At 39.4% G+C, this 27,178-nt stretch overlaps 1 protein-coding gene across 4 annotated transcripts in view; it reads right to left on the minus strand.

Moving 5' to 3' along the window:
- The window catches only part of ATP8A1 (ATPase phospholipid transporting 8A1), a 221,418-nt gene that overhangs the window by 12,055 nt on the left and 182,185 nt on the right, over positions 1-27,178 (minus strand). For all 4 annotated transcript variants that reach the window (XM_081303539.1, XM_081303538.1, XM_081303536.1 and 1 more), the window contains 6 exons: positions 26,052-26,130; positions 23,914-23,975; positions 21,378-21,434; positions 20,393-20,500; positions 1,222-1,310; positions 400-492 (listed from right to left, as the gene is read on the minus strand). In XM_081303539.1, the coding sequence (XP_081159665.1) occupies positions 400-492; positions 1,222-1,310; positions 20,393-20,500; positions 21,378-21,434; positions 23,914-23,975; positions 26,052-26,130 (488 nt within the window). The remainder of the gene's footprint in view (positions 1-399; positions 493-1,221; positions 1,311-20,392; positions 20,501-21,377; positions 21,435-23,913; positions 23,976-26,051; positions 26,131-27,178) is intronic.

Consider the following 27,178-nt stretch of genomic DNA (forward strand, 5'->3'; position numbering starts at 1 on the left):
TGATGTGGATTATGTACTATTTTATTATTGATGTTGTTTCAAGCTAAAAGCCTTTTTCTTCCTTTTTATCTTAATTACAATAATATTTATAACTACCATTTACCGAATGCTCATTGTAAGCTCTGTGCACTATGCTACATGCTTGATAGTATTTTTATTCAGTTCTCACAGTATAATTATCATTCCCATTTTATTTGTTAAAAATCGAGGCTCAGTAACATTAAGTAACTTGGCTAAGGTTGCACATAGCTTAGTAAGTGATATAATCCATATCTCTCTGCTTCCAAAATCTGTCAATAATACTGCCAGTTTCATTGTACAGGATAAGTAAACATTTTGCCATTTATTTCCAACCACTAACTTTTACTTGGAAAAGAACACACATAATATGCATCTTACCTTTTCCCAAGCACAACTGCTCCCGGGTCTTGAGATTTGGCTTCAAGCTCCTGAACTTCATCTACTAAGGTTTTAAAAGCGGTCCTCTTGATACTGGGGCAGGAGGGGAAAGGTAAAAGGATTTGCATGGAAATGATTATGCGACCATAAAACTAGTGTCTAGTTTATTACCAGGCTGTTGATAAGTACAAAAGTAACTGGAGTACAAAATGTTTCATTCAAATTTTAAAAATTAGAGTAAAACTGTGCATTAATTATAGGAATAATCTTAAATAAATAGTTTAGATTTATAATATTAAAACTCCTAGAGTTATTAAACACCATGATATTAACTTCAATAATACTTTTTAAATAGGAAGAGATAATATTTTAAAATTATAACCCTTGAGAAAAATTTTTGTTTTTTCCATTCTCTATCATATGTGTGTGTGTGTGTGTGTGTGTGTGTGTGTGTGTGTTGAGAATCAGACAAGCAAAAACTTTCTTTTCATAAATATTAAAAAAAATTGTATTTGGAGATAATAAGTTTTCCCTCTCTCTATTTACAGTTTTTGGCTGATTTCTAAATAATACTTCCTAATGTAATTTTCTCCAATTGGATCAATTCACTTCTTCCTAATATTAAAGTAACTGCTTTACTTCTCATTTGATCTTCTAAGCTAATTTTTTAGTGCCTAAATCATGCTTTCTTCTTTATTTAAAATTAATATCACTAGTTCACAATTTGCAAACTACATGCTTGAGTTGATGTCTCCATCAGAGAAATGTGAGGGTCAATATGCACCTGTGTTTCCATGTGTAGAACCAGGTGTTAATACTTACACCTTGTACACCACGTCCAGAAGCAAAGATGCCACAGGAATAAATAGCAAGCCCGTCCAAAAGACTCCCGAACTGAACAGCATGGCTGCCTGCGTCAATCAATCATCAGAAACAATAATACTTCAAAAACCAAGAAAGACATTGTTCATGTTCAGTTCTTATTATGACTTCAGTCAAATAATTTTAAGGATATAATTCTGTAACTGTAACTGAGAGTTCAAACTTGTGAAAACATTTGGAATTTAAAGCTGCATGTGTTAAAACATTCATTTACCACATCTTTTCCCTTGCTCTCAAGCAGCTAATAGAACAGTGTTTATGTACCAAATATTTTCATATTTTTAAAAGAAAGTTTTATTATTGTGGTCAGTATATGGAGTGATAAACCTTGATCTTTTACAACTTAGAATATCAACATCAATTTTTTGGAGCAAATTTAAAATACATTCTGGATTAAATTATAATAATATAATAGGCAAAATGAATCTCACACTAAATTTACTAATTCTTATAAATGAAAATCAACTCTACTTTTGTATCAAATTAAAAGAGATTAAACATCTGGATAAATCATTACTATGAAAATCACACTTTGATTAGTTTTTGGCTATTAGGAATAATCTGAGTTTTTGTTCAATGATTTATATAACTTGTATTAGTGTATATCAATTATGCTCAAGTCAAACAAATATCTAGTGTGTAAAATCCAAATACAAGTATATTAAAATATCTTTAATAATTCCATTTTATTTAAATCTCACATTGCCATATCAAAGCCTTTCAGGTTGTAATGTAATTAGATTATACAGAGCTTAAAAGAAATAGTGTTGCAGAATAAAACCTAAGGAAATATTTTGGTTTTATTTATTTGAGTCTATTTGTTTATCAAGAATAAATTTGGAGTACCTATTTAAATTCATAAGTGTATTGTTATAATTCCATTAAAAAGTAATCAACTAACACATGCACATCCTGCTATAAATCACACAGGAAATTTCTTTTTCATTTTTTACCAGATATGGCTGAGGAATTAAAAATGACCTAGCTTAATCCTTCTATGCAGTTTCACAATTACACATAAATAATCTAAATTAATCCGTATCAAATATAAAGACAATTAATTTAAAATTGATATTTCAGATTACTTATTCATTTTGACTCTCAACTAAGGACCAGAAACTGCTTAAATTTTTTTCTGTACTAATACATGTTCATTGATAGAGACCCTCAGTTCAAGCACGCTAAGGTTTTTTTTTTTTTGCTATATAGGACTGAAGAACTCTGAGCACATTTAAAATAAAAACATGCCACTACAAAAAATTTCAGAAAATAAAAATTTGCCATGGGGGTTGCACAGAATAGTATCCATATGCTAAACAACAATAAGGTAAAAAATATTCACATAAAAGTCACTTTATTTAATAAGCAAGACATGATCCTGGACATGTTTGCTGACATCCTCAATAGTGAAAACCAACAATAACTATGTAATAGGAAATGTCTATCAAGTCAGTGGTTTTGTTTAGATTGAAGGAAGTTTTCTAGTGAGGTTAATGGCTGTAAAAAAAAAATAACCCCCACATTACTTTTCCTTCTGGGGGGGGGGAAGGTAAGATCAGATGTAACCAAAAATACCACATTTACTTGGCTTACTTTTAATATAATTTAATGTGGGGGGCAAGAGAAGAAAGATTTATTCTTGCCTTCACCACCTTGAATTAAATGTCTGCTGGAGGAAAAGGCGAAAGTGGTGGACAGACTAGGGGGCTGCTAATTCTGACTATTGTGATGCTAACTATGAATGGAGGGGCAACTGGCGCCCACTATTCAGTCCACCAGCCTTTGGCTTTACAAATGAACGACATGAATTGAGGGGAGAAAAGTTTTTCTGCGTCATATCTGAAAGCCTGTCAGATTTTTTTTTTTCTTTTGCAGGGTTAATCCAAACCTAAAAGATTTAAAGCCGACATTCGCATTTAAGACAGAGAGTCTCTTTGTATTTTTTGGATGACGAGGAGGGGGGTGAAAAATAAAATCCCACAGAGGTATTTCCTTCCTTTCTGTACAAGAAAGCTCCCCCTCGCTCCGTAGAAACCAGTTTTGTTTCTAACTTTCCTCATCTCCCCACTCACAGGCAGGTCAGCTGGGAAAAGAAGACAATGGGGGTAACAGGAGCAGCCTGTTCGGAGCTGGACTCAGGCTCCCTCGAGAGCAGTCTGCAAACCTCCCCTGAATGTGGGAGATTGGTGGGCCGTGCCAAGTGGCCCCCAGCACCCTTCCTGGAGACCCTGTGAAATTTGCCACAAAAGTGGCCCCGAGGGGGCTTGAGAAGGGATCAGCTTGGGGTGGGTGGGGGCACAAAGCTGGTAAACAGGAGGGCATGGGCCCTGCATGGGGAACAAGCAACTGCTTGTCTCTGCAGAGGACGCTGGCTCTAAATCGGACCACAGGGGCTTCAAAAATAAACCAATGCCGACTGAAAACGCAACTGCAGCAGAGAAATTGTTCTGAAATTTCCATGTGAACGTGAAGGGAAAGAATGGGGAAATATGAGCTTATTGTACATTGGGTCAAGCCTGGGGCATGGAGAGGTAAGAGGGTCTTACCTTCCCACCCACAAGGCAGTGATCCATTATTGTTGGCACCTACATTTCCAACCTGAGAGGGAAACTTCACTTTCCTTGTGCCCAAGTTCATTCTTTTAGGAGACAGAGTTCATCCTGCCACCTACTTACAACCTTTAGAACATGGTCCTGGCCTACCTCTCCTTTTTCACCAGAAAGCTCAGGGGGGTGTGCTGTCTCTTACTCTTGGATAATGACAGATGACTTTTCATAAAAGAAGGCCCTTTGGAGAAGCTAAGATTATATCCACGGACCCCATCAAGAGCAGGTCCAGTGATAAGCAGCTTTAGAAATGGTCCTGGTTCCACCCCTCCCAGCTATCAGACGGGGGAAGCTACTTCTCAACCTTAGCCTCAGTCTCCTCAGCTATTAAGTGATTGCAAGAATCAAACTCAAGAGTAACCAATAATGTGGCCGCTTTTTAAATGTTGATTATTAACCAATTTCCCTTTCTTCATTAATTTTCATATTTCTTTCGACACTCATCTCTTGTTCTTTTTAGTGGTCTGTCCAATGAGTGTCAAGGAAGGAAATATTTTATCTCAATATCAAATTAAGTGTAAGTTTATAAATTTCATAGTTTACACAGCAACATCATTACATATGCTGACTCATCTAATATTTCAAAATGTAATACTGAAATACAGGTCAAAGTAACTGATCACTGATAAAGTGCCATCATCTCAATTTGTTGATTTAGGAAATGGAGATAGGTTGTTTTTTTTTAAATAGAAATTATTACTAACTGCACAGGCAAAATATATTACGCTGGGAAAATTATTCAGAAAACAGTGCTGCCAAACTTGGTTTGTTATTTTTAGAGGAGAGTGCAGGAAGTGAAATTAATATAAATTTTAAAGGCATCAAGAGTTAATGAAAGCAGTAATGACACTAAAAACAATAAAAACAACAATCAAAAAAAGTGTCTGGCTTTCTAAGATTAAAAATGAAGAAGGAAAAACACAACAACCCCACAAAGGGAACTGGTTCACCAAAAAATGTAAAACTTCCATATGTTCACAAAGAACTTAAAGGAGTGGTAAAAATAGATAAAATTCTGTGTTAATATCTCTGATCATAAAAATAACCAACTTTTCTTTATAAGAATAGATGAGATCCCAAGAGATTGGCAGAAGACCTGGAAAGTATTCACTGAAGTAGCAGCAAGCAATTAATAACATAGTGCTGGGCCTCTCTGGGCACAAAACAGCACCAAATTACATCAGATTTTAAAAACTCACTACCACCGTTGGAAGGGGGTGAGATTGGGTAATGGTGGAACAAATAGATCTGTACAATTTGTCTTATCACCAGCCATATATTAGCTTTTGAAAAAGGCATTTGACAATGTGTATCCATGTCACAACCTTTCATTCCTGCTAATTTGATAATTCAGTTTCTGAACTATGTGTTGAAGTCAGGCACTGCTTTTGCTTGTAGGTTAATATCTCATGAAACTGTTCCGTGGTCACTAGTCTTGAAAGCATTCCTCCCTGCAGAAGGGCTCATGTCCCGAGGTTTACTAAAGATGTAAAGAAACTGCAGCAGCAGTCTGTGGGAGAGTCAAGTGCAGAGTAATTTAGGTCAGTCTTCTAGAAGCCACAGGAAAGAACCCCATGGAACGATATTTTCTGGGGTGCAGTGGGTTTTACCTGATGGCATGCATGTGACAGGAGAGCTCCCTAAGCCCCTCCCTCTCTGTTCAGGGAGGCCTGGAATGGAAACTGGGAGAAGGGGAGATTCTCAGCGTGTTTGGGACTGAGTTGGATGAGGGACTCTTACTTCTTGGAGGCCACATGGACCATAATGTCCACTACCCTGTTGCTGTAGCCAAATTCATTGTCACACCAGGATACGAGCTTGATAAAGTGGTCATTGAGGGCAATGCTGGCCCCAGCATCTAAGGTAGAGGAGTTGGTGTGTCACTGTTAAAGTTGGAGGAGACAACTTCATCCCTGGTGTAACCCAGAAAGCCTTTGAGGGGGCCCTCTGATGCCTGCTTCACTAGCTTCTTGAAGTCATCACCTCTGGTATCTTTCTTTAGGTGGAAGGTCAGATCCACTACTGACACTTTGGGGGTGGGCACACAGAAGGCCGTGCCAGTAGGCTCCCCATTCAGTTCAGGGATGACTTTGCCCACAGCCTTGGCAGAGCCAGCGGATGCAGAGATGATGCTCTGGCAACCCTATCTGCATCATGCCAATTTTCCAGAGGTGGTCATCATTGGTCTTCTGGGGGGCAGTGTGGCATAGATTGTGATCATGGGTTCTTCCATGATGCCAAAGTTGTCATAGATGACCCTGGCTAGGAGGATAAGTTCCCTGTACTTGGGATAGAGTACAAAATTCTTGATATGACTTGTAGACTTCTCCTATCTGACTTCTCTAGCCTTCCCAGTCCTATCTCCCAAGCTGGTCCCCATCTCTAGTTATATACCATGTTTTTCAGTTCCTGGAAGGTGGTCGTGCTCGCTCTCACTTGGAGCCTTGTATCTGTGACTCCTACTTGCCCTTTAATTTGCACATAAGTGATCATATCCTCCCTGGACTAGGTTAGCTGACCCTACTTCGGGATTTGCAGTATGTGGGCATCTATGGCTCATTTTTGAGTCGTTCCTTTGTTTTCCTGTTAGACTATACTTTCGGTCAGAGGAAGATATATATCTTGATTAAGTCTAACCACCCAAGTACTTAACCACCAAGCAGATGTTCAATAAATAACTGTTGGGTAAATAAGTTCTTACAACCTAGTGTTTGGAGGAATTAGGTAAAAATCACCAGACCTCAGGGACTCCATTCTGGAGATATGGTAATTATGTCTACTTAGTTTTCTGGTGTGTTGGCATGAAGTTTTTTTCGGGGGGAGTTACAGCTAGATATTTATGAGTTCTGGAGAGAACGAGGGGAAGAGATTGATTCAGCCCCCTAAACACCCTATTCCAATATAGATTGTCTTTTTTCTTAAAAAAAAAAAAAAAGGTTGAGTGACATGCACTAAAAGTTAAGTATGTTAAACTACCTCCCCACATCCCTGCCAAGTCTGAATCAACAGAAATATTTTGTTGAGTCCAAGGAAAGTATGATACTTAGAATATAGCTCTTTCTCGGGGTGGGAGTGGGAAAGAGATGTAGAATTGGCAGGAAGAGAAGGGAGGTCTTGTACCAGTATTACTGAAGATGGTTTATTAACTACATGACATGAATATTTTCACCACGTAAAATAAAAAGGAGAACACAAAACCCCAGTTTTCCTCATCTTGGCAAATGCAAACTGTATCCTTCTACCTGCTTGGTCCAAAAACCAGAAGTTATCCTTGTTTCCTCCTTTCTCTTAAGCTGTATATTCAATCCAATGGCAGATCTTATCTGTACTACTTCAAAAACTGACTTCTCTAGCCTTCCCAGTCCTATCTCCTGGATTTCAGGGTCGCACTATTCACAATCACCCAAAGGTGGAAACAATACCAACAGATGAAAGGAAAAGCCACAACGTGGACATACATGCATGGAAAGAGAGGGAGTGTTCAAAGGACGGGAACTGATGGGTGCTACCATCTGGGTAAGCCTTGAGGACACTGCACTAAGTGAAGTTGGCTACTCACAGAAGGACAAATACTATGATTCCACTTACATGCAGCAACTAGAAGAGTCATGTTCAGAGAGAAAAGGCAGAATGGCCAGGGGCTGGGAAAGGGAGGAAGGAGATTGTTTAATGAAGGTGGGGTCAGTGGGAAGATTAAAAAATAACTGGAGATGGATGGCACACTCACCCCCCCACCAATACAGAATCTACCCACTCCTTGCCCTTCCACCCTGGCTTGAACTGCTGCCATCCCCCCTGGATCAAAGCAGTGAACTTATACATGGTCCCTTCCCTTTTCTCCAGCCTGTACCCTCTATTCTCAACAGGACACCCAGAGTAGTCATTTAAACAGTCAGATGATGACTCTGCTCAACCCTCCAGGGACCCAGAGGAAGAAGGAATCTCTACAAATGCCTCCTGGTTGGAGCCCTATCTCTGAATTCCCATCTCTCAGCCTCTTTGCCACTCCTTTACTCCCTCACAAGAGGCCACTCAGGTTCCCGCAGGGTTTCAGGATTTATCTATTTTCCATCTGGCATTCTCTTCCTCCAGAGAGCCACAGATCTACTCATGAATCATCAGGTTTTGGCTCAAAGGTCATCTTTGGAGTAAGAGCCTTCATGACCACCCCACTTAAAAGAGCACCCCTCCTGCCCCAGAGACCCTGCCCTCCTCCCTGCCTGTCATCCTTACCCAGGGCTGTGCAGCCTGCCCTATCCTATATGGTGCTTGTTTTTCTTCTCAAAATTATAAGCTCCAAGGTACAGCTTGTCTTTCTTGTTCACAGTTGCATCGCTAGCAACTAGAATAGTGCTTTGATGTATATTTGTTGAATGAATAAGTTGCTCAAAGACAGGTACACAAATTAAGGACAGGAAAAGGTGAGACTAATAAACAGTGATTATCTTTGGGTAGTACGTCTGCTATTTTTTTTTCTCCTTTCCCATTTCCTCTATTTTCTGATATTTATTCAATGATTCTAAGTTACTCACATTATTGAGAATTGTTTTCCTATGAATTTTATTTAAGAAGTCATCAATTTTCACTGATAGAAAAAGCACTCAAAATAGTTATAATAAAGCCACCACTATCAGTCAGACCCTAATTTCTTTTCTGCATTGTTTTCCTAGAAATATTATGAGATTTTTTTTTTAAATTTCCTCCCAAATGGTTAACTGGGAAGAAACAACGATTAAGGAATGATCCTCCTATTCAGAGAATGGTCTGTTTATTTATTTAACTCGTTTTTTTTTTTTTTTTTTTTACATTTCTTCATTTTTACTACATTTTCTAGTTTTCTTCCCATTAGCCATACATGTGTCTGGCTAACGTTTCTCTTTGTTGGTCCTGTGAATGGAAACTTTCATTTTTCTTTGTGTAGTAGAGTTACTTTATCTTTAGAGATTTAGAGCTTTTTCAAGGGAGTGAACAAGTTAAGAGAAAACTCGACAAGCAAGTTGTTATGTGTTTCTTAGGATCTGGTTACACAATGATCAAATCAGATCCAAAAGGTTAACTCTTCTTTCTGGCTGTGACTCCTCTAACCCATCCTGGTAGAGCAACTCTTAGAGAAGGCTTGTATTGTACTGTGATCCCCAAACCCACAACTCCCAGGCCTCCCTCTCTTTTAAAACCATCTCCTACACTACGAGATCAGCTCATTTCTCTTGTCCCCTCCTGTGTTTCCCTTAATCCTTCTGATTTCCTCAGGAAGCACCTTCTTCATGAAATCATCATTAATAACAAAAACAACAAAGACCCTTCAGTGCTTAAGTTCAAATTTGTAGGTGTTGCTTCTTTTCATACAAACTTTCTGGATCTTTCAAACAAGCGGCAGCTGTTCCCTCTTGGCAGCTCCTCCAGGCTTTGCCTAGGCTCTAAGAGCGGGATATTTCCATGGAAGAGGACAACTCTGGGCTGCCTTGTCCCAGTTTCAGCCTGTCCCATCCCATCCCACCTCAGTCACCCACAGGGCCTTTTCTCCTGGGGTCCCTCCTTTCCTATCATTCCATCTCAGTGGACTGAAAAGAGCTGGTTCACTGAACCCAAGATACAAATATAATCTTTCATACCTTGAAAGCTGAAATCCACAAATTTAATATCTATATTTTTATGGCAAAATATAAATTTTATGAATATTAGCGTGCCCTTTCCTGGCAACGCTACTGCCAATGTATGGGAACTTTACATCAGCTCATCAGAACCAACTCTGCTTTTAGACACAGAAAAGCTATGTTATTTGGATTTAAACCTGTATTTCTGAAAACATCTTTGTGTTCTGGGTCTGCAAAACACCATGGTGTGACATTGCAAAGGTCTCTAAGTGATCTGATCCTTTCCTAGAGGCTGATCCTTTCTGAATTCATTGTGGTACTGGGCACAGATTAAACTCACTAGGGCAGGGCTCAGTGAAGAATTTGCCACCTTCCACTTTAACCTGAGACAAATACTCTTGGGTAGTCTGTCTGAAACCTTCCTGAGAAAACTTAAAGACAGAATAAAGCAAATGCCAATTCTATGTTATGGTGTCCATCACTGAGAAATGTCTTTGATATCTTGTTTTAGCTGAAAAGAATTCTTGCAAATTTTTGATGTCATATGATACATATTCATGTCAAAACTTAAGTGTTGTTTTTTTGTGTGTGTGTGTGTGACTAACTTACCACTAACATGTATTTATCATTTCCTTTGACTCAAATCTTATTCTATGGCTTCTGGTACTCTCTGGAATACTGTCTATTCCATAATAAAAAACTATCTACTGTGGCTTGAAGTTACAATATTCATGATATTCAGGTACCCTTCTAATCCACCAACACCCAGCATAAGCCCTGACACATAGGCACTCCATAAATCTCAGCTGGATTGAGCTGAATTGGCTCTTGTATAAGATGAATTATTACTTTCTCCATAAAAATAGGGCAGAACACCCAAAAAAATAACTAAGGATAAGGGTGTTTCGGATAAACCCCAATATGTTTGCAATTATTTCCAGCAGATCTTGATTACTCAGAGACAGAGAAATCCTTGGCTGGGGTTATCCCAAACAAACAAACAAAAATCTTAGAAAATATGCAAATTAGATGCCAGCACACAGCCTTTACGTGTTTCTTTCCTGTGGAAGTTTCTGGGGTGATGGTGAGGGGCTGGATGGGGTCAGTGCCTAGTGGGCTCAGAACCAATTTCAAGTCTGCTGTAGGATGCAAGAGGGGCCACCTCTGCACCCCGTCTGGCAAAGGGAGTGAAGACAAGGACAGTGACTAAGAGAAATGTTTTCAGGAGAAAGTAAGAGTCAGCTGGGATCTAGATCAATCAGAAGTTAATTTTTCCCCCCAAAGTAAAATTTCACTACATATAAATGTATACTTGAGAACAATATGCAAAAGAAAATACTGTTTCTAAAAACACATCAAGAATGCTAGGAAACGTGTGGTTCTGAAATGTTTTCTAGGAATATAATTCCCAGAATAGTAAAAATAATTAAGAACAGAATTTGTTGCTTTATTTTAATCTTCTTTATTGTGCTATTTAAACAACTTAAAAGTAACATAAAAATGAGGGCAGAATTAGTAACAACATACTTTTATTATGAGAAATACAATTTCAAAAATGTCATGACGTATATTGTATAGGAAAGGGTACTTTATCTCCTTGCTCAATATTTTTACTTTTTACACCATTTTTATAGGTTTTCATAATTTTGTGATGGTTCTGTAGTCTTATTTTTTTTTTTAAATAATCCCATAAAGCATCACTTGTTTGTTTACGAGTAATTCAATCTGGAAAACAAAATGACCTATATTTCAAGACTAAGTGAAATGATTTTTAAAAAACTCAAAATGTGTTAGGCATGGTGGCGCATGCCTGTCATCTCAGCAGCTCCCGAGGCTGAGGCAGGAGGATCTAGAGTTCAAAGCCAACCTCACTAAAAGTAAGGCATTAAGCAACTCAGTAAGACCCTATCTCTAAATAAAATATAAAATAGTGCTGGCGATGTGGTTTAATGGTCAAGTGCTCCTGAGTTCAATCCCTAGGACCCACTTCCCTCCCCAAAAAACTAAAAAAAAAAAAAAAGAAACCCAAAACTTCAAAAGACTCTTACCCATATATAAAAGCTGATGTATGGCTTATGTAAAAGCTACTGACTTCTATAGCTAAGACTATCAGCTATGCTTCCTCTCTGTCTTCTTAAGAAGCAACTCCATCCTTTGACTGGATACCCTTTTGCCAAAGACTACACTCCTTTGTTGTGGCCATGTGATCAGCTTTTGGCTAATGAGCCCTAAGTGGAAATGTAGAGGCAACATCTAGGAAGAGTCTTAATGAGAAAGGAGTGATCCTTCTTCTCTTTCTAGTTGGCTGGACTATGGGTAAAATGACTAGACTAGAGGAAGTAGGCTAAGGTTGTTAGTTCAGTAAGACAGAAGAAATCTGGCCTCTGATGACTGAGTGGTTGCCACATCAGTCCTGGAATTCCTGTCCCTTGCCTGACTTCTTTTTTTTTAATATTTATTTTTTAGTTATAGGTGGATACAATATCTTTATTTATTTATTTTTATGAGATGCTGAGGATTGAGCCCAGGACCTCACACACACTAGGCCAACGCTCTACCTTTGAGCCACAACCCCAGCCCCTCTTACCTGACTTCTTTTTTAAAAAAAAAATTTTGTGGTTGTAGATGAACATAATACCCTTATTTTATTTATTTTTATATGGTGCTGAGGATCGAACCCAGTGCCTCACACGTGCTAGGCAAGCGCTCTGCCACCGAGCTACAGCAACAGCCCTTACCTGACTTCTTTGTCTTGTTTAAGACACACATTGAAAAATATAACCCAAAATGACTGGCTTTGGATAACACTAGTGCTACAGTATGAATATCGTGTCCCCAAAGGCCCACGTGTCAGAGGCTTGATCCCCAAGATGCCACTATCGGGAGGTGGCAGAACCTTTAAGAGGCAGGGACTAGTGGAAGGTCTACAAGTCCTAAGGGGACAGTGGAACCCAGCCCCCTCCTTGCTCCCTAGCTTACGATGTGATTTTACTCTGCCATGTGTTCCTGCCATGATGCACGGCCTCACCATAGGCTCAAAGCATAAGAGCCAATCAATCATGGAGCAGAACCTCCCCGCTGGGAAACCAAGATAAACCTTTTCTTTTTATAACTTAATTCTCTCAGTCAGGTATTTGATTATAGTAATGGAAAGCAGACTAACAACATGCTACAAAACTGCAGAGATGGCTCAGAATAAAGCATCATTAGGCTCCTCACTGATGATTCTTTTACCTTAACTACATCATGGAGCGCAAGAATTGTCTCATAATGAGCTTTATTGGAACAGATGGCACAGTGACATTCAGAGTTTCTTTTGTGAGACTTCTTGATGGAATCCCTGGCATGTAATTCAAATACAAATGATCCTGTCCTCATAAGCTAGACTGGTGGCCTGGAGGGGTGACCTGCCCTCTGCCCCCTCCCTGGCTCACCTCATAGTGCCCTTTCCAGCCCTCTCAGTCTAGCCATACTGGTCTTGTCTTTGAAAGGAAAGGCTCACTCCTGCCTCAGAGCACAGGCACCTGCTGCTCCTCAAGCCTGAAATACTCCTCTCCATACAACAGATATCCCCATGTCACCTGAGCTTCTGTCCCTGCTACAAGAAGACCTCCCGGGAGCACCTAGTATAAGCCCTGTCCTTGGCCACATCACCTCATTTTCCTCCTATCACTTTTTTTTAATACAGTGCTTACTCTTTCATCATTTGGTCATTTATTAACGAGTTTAGTGACTGCTTCTCCTTCCTGTCCCCTGGTCCTCTCACTCTGAATGGCAATGGGGATCCTGCTGAATTAGCCTGGTACCTAGGAGTAGTGCCTGGCCCTGATGGAGACTTCATACTTCTGGAATGAATGAATGGGAGAATGAGTTGACCCTAGAGGCCAACGGCTGAAGCTCTGCCACGCTAAGCAAGCAGGCTTCCTCCTCTTCTCACATCTTGCCCTCCACTAGGGTGTCGGGGTACAACTACAGCCCCTTGCACACATCAGTGTTTCTTCATCAGCAGTGAGATCCCCAAGGACAAGGACCAATTCTGCTCATCTCTGCATCCTTCAGTGCCTATCACAGAGCCTGGCACACATTAGACACTCAACATACATTTGCTGTATGTTGTAGGAAAAGCTGCCGTGGCTACAAAAAGCAATGCTAGTTCTCATGATGACTCTAAAGAAAGTGGTGATTTTAAATTGCATGTGAATGTCCTGAATCACTATTACATTTGTTATACCTAAGTCTTGCTTTCTCAGCATTTCTAGATTTTTTTTTTTTTTTTTTTGGCTTGGAAGTGGCCATCAGCCTGCACGGCCTGAAGAAGTGTGGAGATTCACCTGTCTGAGTTGCTGTCAAGGGCACGGGGACTGTGCCCAGTGGCATGTTTTACTGGATGGGCTCCCAATTGCTGGCTCATTGAAGAACATCTGAGAGAGTTTAGGATAGTTGTTCCCTCCAGGCCACTTGGTGAACGCAGTGACCTTGGATAAAATGTCATTGTGTCATAATACTGCCCCACCCCAGCAATAAGGCTGGTCTTATGACCAATAAATTATTATAGGCGTTGTAGGTAATTAAAAACTGATAGATGAGTAAGGACTATTTTAACAAGGAAATTCCTCATATGAAAAGTGATTTATCATGCTGCACAAAACGGGCAACAGCACAATTTGGGAAAATCGCATCACTACTGTAGTTTATTAATACCTTTCCTATAAGGGTGACACCAAAGAGCCCAACAAAGATTTTTATTGGTTTTCAGAGCAACTTTACAAACCTCAATCAAGAGATCTGAAATTCTGTAAAACACATGCTCGTTCCTTAACTTCAATTTCCTTCAGTAGTTTTATAGATCCCTTAGGCCAGGGAGAGCAGAAACAGATGGCGCTTGGGAGGACTTTACGGTGTGTGTCTGAGATGCCACAATAAATTTAAAAGTTTTGCCGATACTGAGCTTCTGGTATTAATCCTGATATGAAATGATCCTTGATATGGCTTGTTTTTAAATTTCTTACTCTGGCTTAATTATTATATTGGCTAAAAGATTTTTCTCCTGGAAATTCAGAAAACACCCAGGATCATCACTGAGACAAGTCGGACAAGCAGGCCAGCATGTGTTTATATAACATAGCGCTTTTCCCCAGGGCCTACCTTGCCCCATAAATTGTTGTACTGGTGTGAAAAAATACAAGCCTGAACAAAAAGTTCTCTCTTAAATCACAACCATATTTGTGAGAGGACAGGAAGACAGCGGCATATTTAAAGTCACGGCCAGGCTTAGCACACTGTTTTCTTTTTATGTTCCTTGCCCCAATTGTCTACCTTTGGAGGATCCGCTTTCCACGACGGATGTTTCGACATCGCGTGGTACGCACATACTTGTCAATAATTATCACTTGAATCATGATCACGGGCAGAGATGCAGATTTACTGTCAATGGAGATGGTGCAAAGCTCCAAGAAGGAATGTTTCCCAAATGGGAACACCCTGCCCACCAACAGAGAGCAACCCACCAACAGAGGCCAGTCAGTGAAGTCCCCACTGCGCCCTGAGGTATCTGGGGAGTAGCTTTCTGGCAACTTCAGGCGAGGAGAATGAGCTGAAGTAATGGGAAAAGAAGCCGTTTGGTGGTGTGAGAAGAAACCCCATCCATGGGAGAGGCAGCCAAGGGCAGCTGAAGATGGAAACATTACATGGAGACAGCACACTGGCGGACCGGATTGGAAATAAGGACTGTGATTGCTGGTGTTGACACTAACAGGGTGTTAATCCTTTAAAGCAGATGAGGGTGGGCAAAAGCCATCGTGGAGGGAAAAGGAGATGTGAGAGAAGAAAGGCAAAAGCAACAGATGTCCATGTGCATGGTGGTGAAGGGGACAGATGCTCCCTGGGTTCAGATGGCAGCTCAGGTACTTAGGAGCTGCGTTACTTTGAGAAATCAATTTAACCACTCTGTGGTTATGAAATGTACAACAGGACCCACCCCAAAGTGTTGCTGTGAACAGTAAATGAGTGACTATATGAAAAAATGTTTCTAACCTGAAGGAAATAGTGCAAAATGAAATAAACAAATTTAAAAAAAAAAAAAAAAAGAAAAAATGTTTCTAAGAGCAACTGTCCCCTGCACTTGGCACCCTGAGATAGCAGATTGGCCAGCATGCCTTCTCTCATGATGTGGAATGACTGAATTTTATATTGCATAGGCTTTAAAAAAAATTAGACGGGAATTATTGATGTGAATATTTCTATTAAGAAGAGGTAAAAAGTGGGGATATGAAGTGAGAAGGGATTTCTATAACTGGAATTGAGAGAGTGAGGTGGGTACTGATGAAGGAAGGGTATGTTTTAAAGAGATGGGACCACTTCTACCCCTGACTGACTCAGGGAAACTGATCAGGGCCCTGGGTAAGCTGAGCAATAGTAGATCAGATGGAAGCAGATCAGCAGGAAGATGGTTGCAATATGAAAAGAAAGAGTTCTCACCTGGGAATAACAGAGAGCAATGAGCCCCATAGAGAAGGTATTGAATTCCTCAGGATATTAGAGGAAAATCCCACTGGGATTTGAAAAGAAAGTTCTGGGTTGAAAGTTCTGGGTCACTGGCTATTTCTCTGCTTACCACAAAGGTTTCCAATGTGGATTTAACTAAAGCGAGGCATGCCTGGCATTCAGCATGTTGACAGGTGAGCATAGTGGGTGCATAATAAATGCTGGTTTCTTTCCTTCCCCCTCTTACTGAGCAAGGGTTTTCTTTAAAGTCATTGCAAGAAATGGCTTTGTCTTCAGAAAGGAACTGCAAAGATGAACCAAGAATACAAACTGGAAATGACTATAAAATCCTGATCTGTGAGTCTCTATCAAGCTGAATTTGGAAGCATGAGACTTGTACTTGTAAGTTGCCTGATTTGTACAGTTTGCACCCTGAGATCCTGTTAATTAGAGCAAAATAGTCTGCACCTTTTTACCATTCCAGATGCTCCTCTGGAGAGAACACAGTAAGGAGAAGCACACGGGAGAAGTGCAATGTTAGGAAAAAAACTGGAAGGTGACCTTGGAGGTGTAGAATGGATAAAGAGTGGCTTAAGTGTCCCTAGTGGTCCACAGCTGGTCACTGCCTGGCAAGGGAAGGATTATTAGTTAAGACCAGCAGCAGCCTGGTCTATTGCTGGAAACCTTATCTGTTGGAAATGGCTAGATGTGGGAAAGATGTACTTATTTGAACTGACATCTGCCTCTTTGGAACCTGTACCTCAGTGTTTATTATTTGTTTGTCTACCACAAAGAATCAAGAACAGTTTTGAACAAAAACTTAATGTGCCGTATGGGAGACTGGGAGACTGACAGTGTCATGTCTGAGTGAGTGATGAAGAGGGAGTGGTCCCTGGGGAAGGAGTGCAGCAAGTGTTGATGGGAGAGGCTGGTGGGTGCAGACTTCTGACTTCTGGATTCGTCAATGACTAACATCAGAGAAGCAGCACATGTGAGGCAAAATCTTCCCTCTGTCATTTCCTGTTCACGGGAGGTCAGAATTGATGTCTCATCTGCAAATTGGGTTCTATACCAAGTTTGCTTGAGGATTAATGAGTTAGTATCTAACATGCCCTCACGATGCTCATGGTGCACATGGGAGTCTGCCCTGACCTCCTTCCCTCATGTCCAGCCTGTCAGCAGATCCTATGTCTTGCCCTTCCAACCGTATTCTGAATCCGGCAGCTTCTCGGCACTGACACTCTCCTGGCCCAAGACACCATTCCCTCTCCCCTGGTTTGCGGCAATAACCTTCTAGGTGGTTCAAAAAGTGGCAGTCAGAGCCCTGCTGGGAAAACTTGGGTCAGGTCATGACCCTTCTCTCTCAAGCCTGTCCAGTGGCTGATTATGTGACCGTGAGTAAAGCCATCATGGTTCTACAGGGAAGCTGGGCTCCCTTTACCTGCTATACTTTTCTCTAGAGCCTTTAATTCTGCCCATTCATGAAATTATTTTATTTATCCACTAGAAGATGTGGAAGAAAAAAAATCATCTTATTCAGTTCTGAAGCCACAGTGCCTAGAACAGTGCCTGCCAATAGAAGCATCGCCATACCAGCCCTAGAACTGGCTAAAAGAATCCATGTGAAGTACTTAGAGAATGCTTGGGGCGAGGTGAGTCTTCAGTGTCTGTTAGGAATTATGGGCATCATGATTCTTCCCAGATGATGGCTGCCTTCTCAAATCACTCCTCTATCAGTCAAAGCCCCTTTGAACTACATATAAACTACAGAGCTGCTCGGGGCTGGTGTGTTCAGTCTGTCTACTCCACCTCTAGGCCATAGCATCCCGGAGGCCTTGAGTTAGGCTCTTATGCAACCAAAACATAATTATGTACAAAATCAACTAATTTTTAGTTGTGGACAGAGTTTCTATTAAGCCAACAGAGGAAAGGACTGGGATTGTAGGCATTATGAACAGTCTTTGGTTTAGATACACATGACCCTATTAGAGGTGGTGACAGAAAGTGCCCTACACACATCAGGAGTCCTGTGGAACAGTTCTGGGAGCTAACCTGGGCAGTGTTTTATTATATAAAACATCAGGCAGCAGAGGCTAATATTTATACTTACGTTGCTGTTACTTACAATATTTCTATGTGTAATATATAATAATGCATATATAATATATGACATATTGAGATGAAAGAGGAATGAACTTTAAACAATCAGCCAATTTTACATACATACAGGTATAAATATTCGCATATAAATGAATATTTTGTATATATGTATACATGCATGTCTATTTGCATGTATGTATTGGACTATAGTCTTGATTGAAATGTAGAATTAAAAAAAAATTTTTTGTACTTGTGGATGGACAGCATGCCTTTATTTTTTAATTTTTATGTGGTGCTAAGGATAGAACCTAGTGCCTCACACATGCTGGTTTGTAGTATAACTAGTATATCTGGTTTGTAGTATAACTAGGGACTCTGCCTATAAAAAAATGATAAAAATTGAGCATAGCTACAACATTTTGTGGAATCTGTAACCCAAGTGCCCAAGAAACAATAAAGGAAGATGATCTATCCTTGAGTTGCATTCTGTTATACCCTTAGTTTGGAGTTGGCATAGCGTTTATTTACATGGGCTAATACTTATGCACTAACATACTACAAAATTTAAAGCACTGTTCCTTTCTTTATGTAGCTTATTTCAGATAAGCTAATAAAGCCAATGATGGAATTAATTCATTCTTTACATTTTCAATGAAGCATCAGTATTTAAACACTTGACTCACAGTTTCAGTAGTAATAAAACAACAAGAAACAGAACCCCTGTTAGCACTTCCCACCATCTCTGATGTGAGTGAAAATGTGATGGAGTACTGACATTCATTTCACTTTGAATTAAATATAGCATTGCCGTAAGTCTCAAGGGACGATATTAAGTTCCGTGTTTGAGTAATGCTGGGAATTCCACAGGCATGGGTAGAATTACATTTGGTTGGCACAAAGCCAGTCAAACTTCACACTTGTCTTAGAGAAGGTGGTCCTACTGGCTACAATTGCTTCAACTCTCTGGGTCTCAGAATCTTTTGTGTTACTCATTTTGAAGATAAAATAAACAACACAGAGTGAGATAAAATGAAAAGAAGATATTATGTTAGAATTGATCTTGGGGAAAAGCAGGTTCAGACCAGATAGAACATATCAAACAGGAACAAAGAATAGAACTGGGTTTCCCAAGAGGTATCATCTGAGACACACACACACCATTTATATGTATGTAAATTTTTCTTCAGAAAAAAGGACTCGGGAACCAAGGCAAGGAGGAGATGTTTTCACAATTCACAGCCTTCCCTCTATTCTTAAAATACATGCTGTAAATTTTCTAGGGTTCACAGTGTATGTTTAAAAGATGCCTTTGCATGTGGTGGAAGAAAGTACTTGCTCCTGATGCATCTGGATTGGCTGTAATGGCATGTGATGCCTCCAATAAACTTAACCACAAAAAAGTTTTTAAATGTGCCTGCATTCTGCTAATTTATAAAAAGCAGGATGCTGTCAGATAAAATTTCATGAAAATGATCTATAAACCAGACTGTCAAAAGTGAAAGGTTCTCAGGCAGTACTTAGGGGCAAGAAATACATGGAAACCACTGGAAAGGGCTCCTGTGACTGTGGTAAAACAATGTCCTGTAACAGGGCTCATGTTACCTTGATTTGCAAGTTACTGTGAGGTCACAGGAAATCCCGAAATGTTTTCCACATTTTCTTTTATACATTTTATGTCAAATTTCCTGCAATTGAAATCATAAACCCTCCTACTGCTGGATTCTCTTCTGAAGGAAAGGAGATCTTTTGACACTCCCCCATGAACACCTAATAACTCAATTTCTACCAGCGTAACAAGAAACTGAGAGACAGAATGGAAAATGGACTATGATAAGGCTGAAATGTCACGTGCCCTAATTCTTTCAAAATGAGAACCAAACTGATGTCATTAAGACAACTTGGAAAGCGCATTTAATCTAGCGATGGCAGGCTTTTCTTTAGAGTAAGAGATAATTTAAGAAATGACAGACTGCCCCAAAGACAGAAACACACTGTCCCCCCAAACCTCTTACCCAGAATGTACTTGTGGATTTACAGTCTAATTTTAAAATGGCATCTTCTACATGGATATTCCTAACATGATTCAAACTCTTAACCACCATATTTTATTGTTCCAGCTGTTTTTGAAAGGATAAAATCAGATTTAAGTTAAATGTTCATGCTTAAAATATTCTATAAAGATTCATCATTCCCAACTGTGGAATTTACAAATAGCTTTTGAATGGTTAAATGCTATTTGAACATAAATCAACAAAATGGAAAATCATGCTAAACGATGCAAGTTCATTAACGAATATCAGTGGATCACAAGTCATTAGTGAACATTACCTCTCCAGACATATCAGGGGCCATCGGAACAGCAGGCCACAGAGATGAGTAGATTCCAAAAAACACCACCCAGAGCGCGATACTGCCCCAGATTGCTATGTGGCTGAACTGCAAAGCAAGGAAATCTGAGTCAAAGCCAACTCCAGCCAGCTGAGTGTGCAAACACTAGTGAAACTTCACAAATTCCCTTATTAATTTTTTACTACAGTCACAAAAATATTATCTATAGGAATTGCTACATAATTGCCTGTGTGAATGTGTTTTACTGCATCTTTCATTAAGTGCTAATCTCTTCTACAACAGTAACAACGTTTGTGGGACTGGAATTTCAACTACCCATTCCTTCTCTGATCTCCTGTAGTGACTATTTACTTCTTTACCTGATACCATCTTTAAGCCTCCTTTATTTTTGCTCCCCACAAAAGAATTCAGATCCTTTTATGAATATTACGTGGATGCCCCAAACTGCCAATCCCAATTTCTTGTGCCAATCTTTCCCCTGATTATCAAACTTTAATTTTTTTTCTCTACGTCTTTCTACCTAAATAGGGAGATACTGCAAAGCTAACATAATGAAAATAGAACTTGATTTATCCAAACTGGGAATTTATAAATATCTGAGGATAGATAGTTCATTAATATTACTGGTCTTCAGAATTATTTTCCAATGTGTCTGTGTCTGTGATACTCTAGGAAAAGTTTCATGGACACATAAGTTGGGAAGTTGGGAAGTTTGCCTACTTCCTGGGATAGTCACAATACATAATACTGAAAAATTTTGTGATAATAAACTTGTTTGCTTAACTCAGTGTTTCCAAACTAGAATTCTTAATTCTCTTCCCTCCACTCTCAACTCCCCACAGTTAACAATCTCTAGATGAGAATAAAGGGACATATCAATTTAGAATTAAAAATTAAAAAAAAAATTGGAAAGAATGAACAAGCAAATGTGACAATTCTTAGGTGTACTCAGAGATACTCTTACCCATGTCCAATACGATGTTTCCAGTCCAGCTTTCAAACACACAGTTATCACTACAAACTGAAACAGAAAGGAAAAATGCCATTTTATTTCATAAATATGAATTTATCAAGTGACTGAGATTTTTTTTTTGTACCAGCGATTGAACCTAGGGGTGCTTAACCACTGAGCCACATCCCAGCCCTTTTTGAGGCTGGCTTTGAACTCTGGATCCTCTTGTCTTAGCCTCCTGAGCTGCTGGGACTACAGGTGGCCTGAGAGTGAGATTTATAAAGAACAGATAGCATTGAATTAAACAGTGGGACTGTAAATTATTTGTTGCTTGCTTTGTCTGCACAAGCAAAAAAATGAGATGAGCCAGCCGGCTGGCTCACATTAGGACAAGGTCAGCCAGAGCTGCCTGTTTGCAGCACAGGACTCCTATCGCCTGTCCCTGCCTCTCCTCAAGTCCACAGTCTAAGAGTCCATCCATGAGGCTCCTGAGGACATGTCTGCCTGCTTTTTGTACAATTCATGAATAGTGACAGCACAGTGTTAACTTGGGTTTTCAAGCTGCCTTTAACTGAATTTTAAATCATGTTTCATACTAAAAGTCCACCTTTCTGAATTTCAAAGATAAATTATAAAAATGAAATAATGGTATTTAGAAATCTGAACACTCGTTCTGCAACTTTATGCCCTTAAAATGTAACGTTTATGTAGCTGGTTGTGAGAGTCTGTTACCATTCCATGACACACACCTTGATGGTGACTATGACGATAATTCGGAGCCGAGGGAGCCGGGACTACCCTCACTGCTGTTTCCCATGGTTACATTTGTTTGCTCTGGAGTCAGATTGTCTGTGCCCAAGATTCTGCCCCTAGTTGCAGCTTTGGTTAATGAATAAGGCAAGTTACTTTATCTGTGTGTGTCTTAGCTCTATCCGTAAACTGGCTCTGATAAAGCTTACCTACCTTGTAAAGGTTGTGTTTTATGCTTGAGGTCAAAACACTAATATAAAACACTGGGAACCATGCTTGGCACTGGAATACTATTTATTATGGTCTATGTAAAACTAATAATAAAATTTTAAATGCTGTTAGTAGTCAAGGGAACTCTGGGCACTTTGAGTAGTTGCTGGTGATGGAAGTAAGATATTTGCCTGGCACTGGTGACTAATAAATGCCCCAAGTTCCCAGCCCTACTTTAAGGCACTTTCAGGGTTTGAGCCCAGCATTTGCTTAGACGCTTCCCAATGGGGTCTTAAAGTTAGGTTAAAGGAAGACAGTGGGCTTTCTCAGCAGGAGATCTAGTGGCAAGTTTGGATTAATATCTGTAGAAATAAAACTCTTATTAAAATGTAAATGTTAATTAAGCTACATAAAAAGTTCTAAAATAAAATCTAGTTTGACATGTAAGATCATAAAAAAATCCTCTCCTGAGACTTGAGCACTTTAAAGGTTCCTAAGCAACATCCATGACACATACACTGACTTATTTCTACCTATGCCATTAAGTATTTACCTATTTCTGTTTTGCATTCCTGTTGTAATAGAAGGAAGCCCCAGTCCCTCCAACCTGCTTTTGCTTTTCTTTTACTACTTCAATGGGTTGGTGTCAATGGAAAGGACACCCCCAGCTTTGCTAGAGTCTCAATAACTCTGTTATCGAATGATCTTAACTTCCCATTATCCAGCTATTGAAACACTTGAGACGGATCCTTTTTGTGTTTGGGTGTTGGGGACTGCATGGGAAATCTCATACATGGTAGGTGCGTGCTTTACCACTGAGCTACAGGGCCAGCCCACAACCCCTGACATTTAAACACCCTATTACAGCTTTTCTATCAACAATGGCCACTGAAAAACACACTGTCTGTCCAGAGGACAAGGAATGCGACACAGAGGGTGTGGCCAGAGCTATCCTAGCAGAATTCAGACTTGAAGGTTGAAGTGACCCTTTATCAGATGCCCACATCATCAGACAGAGACCTCAGGCAGCAGCACCCACTAGGGCTCCTGGCTTTAAAGGGAGATGGTTTAAAAACACTTTTCAGCTTGTTAGTGGCAGGAAAGCTCAGACTCATCTGTGTTCGTACCCACGGTGCAAGAGCTAGTGTTGCACACACTCACCGGAGCCTGGAGATCCCTCACATTTTAGTTATTAAGAGCCTCAAAATAATAACTGGCTACATACCCAAGAGTGCCTTGATAAAATTTGCCACAAATTCAGGAATGCAAGAAAATATTAACTATGGCCATAAAATAAATTTGAGGAGAAAGGAAAATGGAAAGAAAAAAAAAAACATGCAAATCAGGGCAGTAAGAATAAAAAGGAAATACAGAAAACAAAAGCATACGAAGTCCTTTAAAGTCAGTGAACCCAAGAGACATTTTAAAAAGCTAATATAGAGAATCTCTAAAAAGTCAAAATACCTTATTTTATTTTTAAAGGGAACTAACATTTAAGCCCGGAAAATTTTAAATTTAAGAATAAAATGTACACAGATGAAAGGCTTGGTTTTATATGCAAACAAGGCAAATGCCCTTCTGTACTCACAGTGTACACAAAATTCCCCAGAAGCAGGTAATCGGAAGTTTTCCCATTTCCAAATACATTACCTGCAAGAGAAGACAGACTTGTTAGAAAAAATGATTGAGGTTCTAGGAAAGAAAATTCAATTTAGAAATTTTGAACAAAACAGGGGAAAACAAGGGATGGACATTGGAGCCAGAAATGAGGTTAATGTAGAAAAACACCATTTCTAGTCTCACAAAGTTGCTATACAGATAAGCCTCCCAAAAACAAATTTCCAAAAGCCAACATGAAGCAGGAAACTTGACTGGTGAACCAACTCCTGTCTTTTACACCTATATTGATTTTCTATTTTGAAGATTAACTTTACCTGTAGAACTTATCTAAGGTTGGGGTGTTTTGAATTATACCCTGAACTTCAAGATCCCATGGCTCCAAAAAGTAGAAACAACACAAATGATCATCAACTGAATAATAGACAAACAAAATGTGTTGGATTGTATACAGTGGAATATTATTCAGCTATAAAAAGGAATAAAGTTCTGATTCATGCTGCAACATGGATAAATTAAGGTCAGTTATATAATTTCATTTATATAAAAAGCGCCGAGACAGAAAAATCAGTCGTTGCCAGAGGATTAGGGGAGGCTTAGAAGAAACAGGGAGTGATTGCTAATAGGCACAGAGTTTCTTTACTGAATGATGAAAAGGTTCTGGCGTTGATAATGGTGACATCTGCGAGGCCCCGGAATATACGAAAATCCACTGAATTATACACTTTAAAATGGTGAACTTTATGGATGTGAAATATATCTCAAAAACAAAATATTCCTATGGCCTAGAAAGTGAAAGTATTTACTGCTATCATTTACTGAGCAATTAATAAAGGAAATTAAAAACTATGCCAGGATGTGAAACCACTGTCTCCTCCGTAGCACTTGCTTATTCACACTGCATGCTCCCGGTAATTCATCCATAATTTACTGAGCACCTATGAGAAGCTGGGAATTGTTTTAAGCAAAGCAAACACAATAGAGCTGACTGATTCCATACCCTTCTGAATAGAGGAGAAAGACAAATACCCCCGAAAAACCAAAAAACAAATACATCACACCTTGATAGACAAGTACCATGAAGAAACACAGGGACAACAAAGGGCTGGGGCTACAGGAACAATGGGGCAGAGTGACCCCACTGTTTTGCCCTGGGAGACCCTAGAGGGCCTCTCCAAGCACACCTGGGGGCAGAGGGAACCACTAGACTATGGTGAGGAAGAAGCAATGGTATGGAGGTGGAGGACTGCATTCTAACTACGGTGAGTCTCTGGTTCCCCAGGAGGGAGACACCTGTCTTGATTTGTGTTTATAGGGATCCTTCCTGCAGTAAAGAGCAAGCAGCAGGCTCTGGCTGATAACCAGAAGCTCAGATGGAAGGTGTGGCTTGCACTTAGGAAGGACTGGCATCTTCACATGGGGGTAACTTGCAGGATTTTACTGCAGTAGTCTTGGAGCACAGGCATGGAATGGCCGGTGGTCTTCCCTAGCATCTCAGGGCAAGGTCTGCTCCAGGGCACAGAAGCTAGTGTGTCTCATGGACCTCTTTCCCAAAGTGGCTACTGAATCATTTTTATGTGATGGGAAGTATGCCATGATCCTATCTGTCAAATACGGACAGAATAAAATCACTCCCTTGAAATGAGCCAGAGCCGAAGTTTGCACTCCAAGATGAACATAAGAACGAATTAAAAACCTCACTCCAAATTGGCTCGAATCTAATTGAAAATACTAGCCAGTCTGATTAGGCTGCACATAAAGTGCTTGACCAAATCTCACAGGTATAATAAATAGACTACATAAAATATTAGCATTTATTGTCTTCAAACTATACATCATCAGAGGGGGAGAAAAAAGAGCCCTAAAATTTAACTCTTTGCAAGTTTGGAAAACATGAGAAGTAAAGAAGAAAGGCTTTGCATACATTAAATCACTTTGCTCCAGAGGAATAATAAAAATCTTTAAAGTGTGTACGACTTTGGGATGCGTACATTCTAGGTTAAGGAAAATACTGCTACAATTTTAAAAAAAACAACATATATTTAGAGTGTGTTCCTTTTCTAAAAAAGTAAAAAGTCATCTTTTAGGATTCATCTCTTTTCTACTTACCATACTGAAGGGCTTTTAATGGAAACCAAAACAGAATAACGGAGTGGAAGAGGCCATTTAAACAATGAACCCAGAAAACCTGAGGGAAAACAAAAATCCATGAGAACCATTTGCGATAAACTAGCTCTGTGAACTCTGACCTTTCTTTTTATCTATGAGCTAGATTCACAAAACGTGTTTCTGTCAGGCCACCACTGTGAATTAATAGAACTGACAGACACTTTCTGCCTCTTAGACTTTCATGGGTCATTTATTTATTTTTATGTTTCTCAAAATGTTTTTTCAGCTTCCCTTGAATTTTTTCCACTACTTTAAAAAAAACAAAAAAACCCTCAAGTATCAAAAGTTTAAATTTCTGCCTAAAAAAGAAAATAAAATGTACAATAAATGCAGATCTTGAGATTCCTTAGGTGGGACTATTTTCATAATCCCAGAAGAACAGAGTTTTTTTTTTTTTTTTTTTTAAAGACTGTAATTGGGGGAAATCCCTTTCTGTTCCCCAGGTACATACAAGTGTCAACTTTTCAATGATAACAAGATAGGACGCTCACTCTCTCTTTTGCTATAGAAACACACAGATATACATGTTATGTTAAAAACAGCAAGTACAACGATTAAAATAATACTTTTTGCAGCTTTTTAAAACACCTGTCAATACCAAATTTCATATCATTATAACACCATTTAATAATAATATGACTTTTCATGTCTGTCGTATTCTAAGAACAAGAGAGCAAGGACTACTTTTTTATGTAGCATGAATGTGAAAGATTAAGTTATAGAAGAACTGTTTAGAATTCTTACGGGCCCTCTGAACAGTTGTAGTTTTGTCATTTAAAAGTGCCTCTTGCAAACAAAACTCATACTAAACAAAATTGGCACGTATTAATAGTTTAAAGCTGTTCAAACAACAGAAATTAAGTTGCCTGCCTCCCCAAATTTTCCACTGGGCTCTCAATCTCCTTTGTTAGTTCATGGGGCCACACTGGATTGTATGATCCAATTTACGCCCCAACACATTACACATTTGAACTTGTGTTACTCATTAACCTTTGTCGCTTCTCCTCACTGTGTCATTACCACAACTTTTTATTTGACAGAAAGCACAGGTGGGTGCAAGAAAAATT

Source organism: Spermophilus citellus, assembly GCF_964194105.1.
Source record: "Spermophilus citellus genome assembly, chromosome: 8".
Lineage (NCBI taxonomy): Eukaryota > Metazoa > Chordata > Mammalia > Rodentia > Sciuridae > Spermophilus > Spermophilus citellus.